At 38.4% G+C, this 7686-nt stretch overlaps 1 protein-coding gene across 1 annotated transcript; it reads right to left on the bottom strand.

Annotated features, from left to right (window-relative positions):
- Window positions 1-2593: 2593 nt before the first annotated feature.
- LOC131064332 (subtilisin-like protease SBT1.5) lies at window positions 2594-4849 on the bottom strand. The gene has a single exon (XM_057998440.1). It carries the CDS (start codon window positions 4847-4849, stop codon window positions 2594-2596), a length of 2256 nt encoding a protein of 751 aa, XP_057854423.1.
- Between the last annotated feature and the right edge of the window lie 2837 nt (window positions 4850-7686).

Raw genomic sequence — 7686 nt, forward strand, 5'->3', positions numbered from 1 at the left:
AGGGACTATTGGTTGAGGGTGGGTTGTTAGAATATTTTCTATATATAATGCTTGTCCTTGGCATGTTCATTATGTATTTCTCATCACACCTTTCTACTAGCTAGGTAGATATTTTCCTTCCCTAGTTCGTAAATTTGATATTTCAATTTTCCCATGTTTTATTATTTGTGCTAGGGAATACTTGAATTTAGGTCATTTGGTTCATTGCTTGTTTTATTTTGATCCTTTAAATATATTTATTTTATAATTATTATATATTTTTTTTAATGCATGCCCTAGTTGTACTTTTATTTACTTATGTTTCAAATCTAAATTTTGTTCTTTTTGGCATTTTAGGAATTTTACTCTTGGTCAGGTTAGGATCTCACAATTTGTTCATTCAATGTTAGAATTTTATTGTTTTTCTTGTCGCCTTTCTTGTGGGATGTCTTCTTTAGGAATCTCAACTTCAACTTCACATACTTTGAATGTTTCAAATTTATTTTAGATTTTTTAATTGGGCCATTTATTTAGTTGAAATATTTTGGTAGTAGCTAAGATGTATCCTTGATCCCCAACTTGTAACATTTTACTTTACATATTGTTGGTTATATTTAGATACTTCTATTTAAATAACTTTTAGTATAGGTTTGATGTTATTCCCAACCTCCAATCCCCAATATCTTATATATTGTGTTATCTTTTTAAATCACATATTCAAACGTAGTATTATTTGACTATATTTTTTGTATAGACTAGGTAGTAACCCCAACTTCTTACATATTTAGTTTGGCCATATTTTTGGGGTGAAACATGTGAAAATATTTTTATTTTCCTAGTTTTGATAAAGGTTAGGGAGTACATTTGACTATCACTATCTAATATATAAGTTTTATACTCCTTTCTTTATATGACTAGTTCAATTATACTCCTTTAAAGTTCCCTTTAGTTTTGAGTTATTATATATTATTGACTATCAAACTGCAATGTTTTAAACTATTTTGACTCAATTTCTCAATCAATTTTTTCTATATTGTTCTTACATTATTGCATGTAAGGATAGGTATCTTTGATCTCTTATTCTCAACCCTCTTACATTAAATAGAAGAATATAATAGATAAAAATATTTATTTTTTAAATATGTTGGGCCTTATGGATCCAAAATACCATATGCATGATCATGATAAAGTATTGAATCCTAACTCCCTAATTTTTTTTAACTTAAACTCATGCTTAGTTGATTGTAGGAAAACTAGAAAAATTTCAATTTCATCTTAAAATGTTTCCTATTTGTTAATATATTTTAATCAAATTCCTTACACATATGATTGGTATATTTACAAATTGATTGCTCATTCAGAAATTGATTGCAATAGAACTATATGTAACAACTTTTATATTTAATTGGTGAAAAAGATGCAAGGAGTACAACCATGAAGATGAATGAAGCACAAAACCTTCTTCTATAATGTTCTCTCCATGGGATTATGTTAGAGACATTCACCTTAGACATGTGAATTTCTAGGAGCTCTAAAAAAGGGTGAACCTAGAAAGAGACAAAAGATTTGAGGTCCAGTACATAGCTTGGTTAGAATTAGTATTAGTGTCCCTTAAGTCTCCCAAGCTAGTATTGGTCAATCATCAAATTTATTATAAAAAATGGAGGAAGGTACTTGGACTCATAGGTAATTAAACTCACAAGCTAGACCATACAAGAAATCAACTTCAAATTGATCGCTAGATTATTAGGACTTCCCATAAATGTCATATGCGATGAAATTATCATGAATGAGAAATTAAATTTTTAGAAAACGCAAACAATATTAGTGAAAAACTTCATTAAAGAAAACCCATCTAAGGATTCCATCATTCTTTTGAGAATGGTTTTTGGGTTACCCCAATGTTATGGTGTTTTATCCATCGACATGCTTCTTCATGCTCTCCAGTGTGGACTTGAAATGAATTGATTTTTTAATCACTCATTAGTAATGCAATGTACGAGGAATTAGTATTTTTGTGTCGATTTCATCTACATTATTTGCTTTCTATGGAAGTTTTTTAGGCTTGACGGAGATAAGAAGATTCTATATAGTTCTAGCCATTTAAGTATGTGAACACTAATACCAATTAGAGATAAAAGAGAGCTAGAGTCATTATAATCACCTTTTCAGACAGCCTAATGTTTAAATTATCAGACAGCGTAAGGTGCAGCTTCATCGAGATAATTCGGTTTCCATGCATATATTACCTTAATGCATTTAACAGATCCTCTTTAAAGAATTTCTGTGTGAATGTGATGTAATAACCGGCTTTTAACTAAGCTTTAAGAAATTGCTGCATATAACCATCGAAAAGACGGTATAAACATCATAAATAGCTGTATGCTTTTTGTTCAAAGTGTGAGATAAAAGACACGATGCTAGTAGCTAAGCCTTACATGTTGTATCATCGACTCAAGAAATAAATACACAAACATAATCTTAAATACAAACTTTACAAACAACTTATTTGGTCTCTATTCAAAAGCATTGGCGGAAGAGATTCTGCTGCATTGAAATTTTGTCTTTAGGGGAAGCTAAAACTCACTGAATACGATCGCGGAGCTCTAAGAACTTATTGAAAGAGTGCCACCACAGGACTTTTCACCACATGCTCTTTCTTATCAACCCAACTCAAATATCCATACAAAACAAATTCGCTCACCACACCTTCCTCTACCTCCACAGTGACAGTAAAGTTGACCTTCTCAAATTTTTCTTTAAATTCCAGAACATCAGGAACCACATGTACTTTGAGTCCTTTGGGGACCTCAACGACTGCGTTATAATACGATATATCATCTCCTACATTTGTCAACGTTCTCTTGAATGTCGAAGAGGAGGAGGAAGTGGCATTCTTGTTGAATACTGCAGTGAAGGAAGGATAGTTTAGACCGTCAGAACCCAAGTCGAGGCCGCTGGAACACGAAACAGGTGCTCCAGTGATTGATTGAATTTGCTGAGTGGTGTAATTAAGACTACAGAGATAGTTGACGTAGTCCTCCACGCTCAGGTCGTAGACAAGTCCAGGATCCATGGCTTTATTAGGATCGACGTGGCCTGCACCCATATCAAAGGGCGTTGCAGCGCTGCCGTTGAAGCCGATGTCGATAATGGCATTGTTGGAATTGTCATGCGTGTAAGAAGTGGTCATTAGAGCAGACTTGATCATCGCAGGACTCCACTCACTGTGAACGGCTTTCATCAGAACCACGAGCCCGGCCACATGGGGACATGACATTGAAGTGCCAGAGACAATGGCATATTTGTCTCCAATAGTTGTGTTTGGAAGCCACGCTGCCAAAATATTTACCCCAGGAGCTGTGACATCGGGTTTCAGAATATTTTGGCTTGGTGGATACGGCCCTCGAGAGGTAAAAGACGCTATCGCAGGTGCAGGCTTCACACCTAGCAACGTCAGACCCAACTGCATTTCCACTACGGGATTTGACGTTGAAGAAACATATTTCACTAGAGCTGCTCCATCTTCCGCATTCAAGACGACTCTGGGCAAAAGGTTGGTAGGAAAAGACATAGCAGGAACATTCGGCGACACTACAACCACTCCTCGGGCTCCTGCAGCTAACAAAACTGGAATAAGCGAAAAGCTCATATTTTTGCACAACAGCACCGTCCCGTTCACTATGACAGGATCGAATGGTCTTAGACATGCAGGGTCTCCGCTTTCGTAAATGAGTTTGCTCTCAGATAGGTGATAGCTCCTATTTTGGTTAGTGTAGAAAGAGGAGCCTTTGGTGATGCTACCATCGCCCAATTTCAAAATAGCTCCAAAGTCTCTATCGATCGTGCTGGCACCTATTGTGAAAATCCATGGGGCTCCGTTGTGCATAATTCCGCGTTGCCCACTGTTGCCTGCAGAGCATACCACAACAACACCTTTCTTTATAGCCGCTAAGGCTCCAATGGCTATAGCATCTTGGAAATAGGGAGGCGAGAGGTAGCCAAATGACATAGACATTACATCAACTCCATCACTAATTGCAGTCTCCATTGCAGCCAATGCATCAGATCCTGTACTGCCGTTGATCCATATGACCTTGTACATTGCAACTCGCGCCGCGGGAGCCACACCACGTGCTTTGCCAGGAGCATAACCGTAGAAATCAACATCTTCCACATAGTTACCTCCTGCAGTAGACGACGTGTGACTTCCATGGCCTTCGAAGTCTCTTGGAGAATCGTAGTCGGCATCAAGGCTGAGCTTCCCGGACATGGCCATCAAGCCTTTGTTGAAGTAGCGCGCTCCTATCAGCTTTTTGTTGCAGAGGGAGGAGTCGAAGTCTGTACCGTTTTGGCAAATCCCCTTCCATCTCGCAGGGACTGGTCCCATTCCATCATCATGGAAACTCTGGCTCTCCGGCCAAATTCCAGTATCCAGCATTCCCACAATTATGTCTTGCCCAAATCGGGACTCTGGCAAAATACCCTTCTCAGGACTGAGTTCAAGAAATTCCGTGGAATGTGTGGTATCCATGGTTGCCAATGAATCTGGAAATGATGATAGATGACCGGGCATCTCCTCGAGCATATCCAGCTGCGACTGTGTTAGCATGGCGCTGAAGCCATGCATTACAGTATCGTAAGTGTAAAGATACAAATCCTCCTCCTCTATGTTCTGCTGGTCCTTTACTCCTTTCACAGATGAAAGAATCCATGTATACCAGTGAACATGAGTAGGGAATTCTCTAGGCATAGCAGACTTATCCATATGGACTATATAGACTGAGGAAGGTTCCATATATTCTACACCCAGAACATAACCAGCCATGAACAAGGCTAAAAGAACAAATGAAACGCTCCTAACATCCATCTCTCTGCAGATCTAGTAGATGGTTTCGAACTGTAATCCTCGTGATTAAATAGGTAACAGGCGACCTTATTGTTACGGTCTAGTGAATGGGTTACTATCATTCTAACAGCATTTCGTTCGCTGTAACACGCTAGCATTAATAATATTTCATATGCGTTCAAACTCAATTTCCTTGATTTGATTTACGTTGAATGCTGATGCATCACCCACCAATTTCAGTCCAAGTATTCCAAGACGATGAACACAAGGCCAGCTCATGTGATGGTTGCCCATATCAGCATCTAATCATAAGTTTATCAGGTTATTGCATACAAAACAACCGCTAGACATTGATTTGAAGCTCCTGCACCAGTTTTTAACTCTCATTAGATTCCAATTGGGAATATTTTTGATAACCCAGCACATCAATTGAAAGGAACATTTGGATAGCGGTTTAGTACTTCAGCCGCTTCATTTCAGAAGATACTTCGAGTATGGAATGCGACGAAAACCGGCATGCTCGAGGTTTCGCTTGCATTTGATAATTCCTTTTATTGGCGAAGCATCTTATTATATATTTGTCGATTTGCCCTTTTGTCCTAATCGCGTATTGCACTAATCTGAAAATGAGGAGAAACGGTACGTCCATTTTCATGACGGTGTGCTGGCACATTGGCTCTTAGGATCATTGCATAATATAAGATACAAGAAAATCCTTAAAATTATGAAGCTTTTAAAATTATTAAAATGTTTGATCATTTAACACGGTGATATTTAAATAGAATATTATTTTACAATCTTAATTTGTTTTAAATTTTAAATATGATTTTAATATTTTTTTTTGTCATAAATTTTTTTAATTATTTTTAAAAATTCTAATTATATATTATAATCTAGAAGATTTCAAATTTTGAATTCCATTAGTAAGAGACATTGCTTCAAAGTATTGCTTACTCTTATCTCTTTTTAATATCTTTCAATTTCTCTCACACTCATATGTATTAATTAATAACATCCACATATTTCATTGTTTATTGATTAAAGATAAATATTTTAGAAGAAAGCGTTTGGCGGAGCTCTACAACCAAGGGCACACACGAACGGTCCTTGGCTGCAGGTCGGCTCTCTGCCCGGGGGTTCCCAGACCTAGTGGGAGGCCCCCGCATTTACTCTACTCGTGCCACCATTAATGGAGAAGGAACCTGACGACGATGGGACTAATACCTACAAGGCCTCCAACAATGGCAGAAAAACTTTCAGTCAAGCCGTTCAAGGGCTCCGCACGACCTTTCTAGACGAAGCGAGGTTCAAACCAGAGGCGACCCAAGATGCAGCAGCAACCCAAAATCACGAAGAAGGTGAGGTTGCCTCAGCTCCAAGAGTCATCATTAAACCTAATTCCTCTATGACTGAATGTATTTCTAAAGAGATTGCTAGGCTTAGGGATTCTGCGATTTTTTTAGCAGCCCTTGATGTAGATAAAATACCATCTAGACAATATCTTAATAAATGGTTTCAAGATACTTGGTGTATTAAATTTGGAATTTTGTTTTCGTTCTGTAGAATGTTGCAAAAAGGGCTATTTCTTATTTTCTTTAATGATAAAGAAATGCAGAGGAAGGTTGTAGAGAAACAATTTTGGAGTATACGTAAGGCCTATTTTAGGGCCGTTCCTTGGACCCCTCTTGCATGTTGGCACTCTCCAACCCTAAATGGGTAGTTATTAAAAATGCCCCCCCATTTTTATGGAACTGTATTTCTAAAATCACGGAACCACTTGGAAAAGTTATTAAAATTGACTCCTCGGCTGCTTTACTACCCCATATGGATGCAAGGGTTCTCATTGCCTTCAACCCTAGAGTAACCTTTCCCTCTGGAATTGACATTTGTATTGAAAACCAGCTATTCTCATCCCCCCTAAAATATTTAGGAGGGATTAATGCATGTCATAGATGTAAAAGAAGTGGCCACTACCTCAAAAACTACCCACTGATGGTGAAGAAAAATGGTACCTCCTTCAAGAAGACCTCCAGTAGAAACCGCCTTCACCCAGATTTGGAAGAAGCTAAAAAGAATGATCCTATTCCCTCTGAATCCCTACCTCTCGACCCATCCTCCCAACCTAGTGTTGTTGAATTAATACCCTCATCTGATCCTACTCCCCCTTTTTCTCAAACACAAACCCACCCCTGCCCTTCCAGTTCTCCTCCCTTAATTGTCGAATCTATACTCAAGTACTAGTTGGCATCAAAAGAAGCTAATGTGGCTACCAGTGAATCTAAATCATTGGAACCAGATAATAACAAAATCTCCACTAATACGGGTGGACCCAAGAAGCAAAATGCTCAGCAAATTGTCCTTGAAAAGTTGAAAATGGCTACAGAACATAGAAAACAGCTTGAATTAACATTAATTAACCAAAAGAAGGATATTGATTCATGTACCATACCCTTCCTCCAAGAGTTGATCGGAGGGGAAGATGGTGATACTCATGTTACCACCAGTGCTACCAAGATGGTTAATCACTCCCCTCATGGACCTAAAGATAAGATAAATGACCCCTTCAGGGATATGAGCATCCCTCATATTGAAAATACTCCATTGGAGACTAAGGATGGAGGGGATACAAAACCACACCCCAACAATCATCCTGAAAGGACCTCTGATATCACTGATGGGGAGGTGGGGCCTACCACTTCTCCTTTTGACCAAACCCTAGAGAAAGGGCATGGTACTGAACCTGGGTTGCAGTCGGATGAAACTGCGACTAGCAATAATGAAAGGGAGACTTCATTTTCCCCTGACCCTAGAACCTTTGAGGTTGGAGCTAAGGATGGGGGAGAAGAGCTAGCTGGTAA

This window comes from Cryptomeria japonica, chromosome 10 (genome assembly GCF_030272615.1).
Source record: "Cryptomeria japonica chromosome 10, Sugi_1.0, whole genome shotgun sequence".
NCBI classification, from domain to species: domain Eukaryota; kingdom Viridiplantae; phylum Streptophyta; class Pinopsida; order Cupressales; family Cupressaceae; genus Cryptomeria; species Cryptomeria japonica.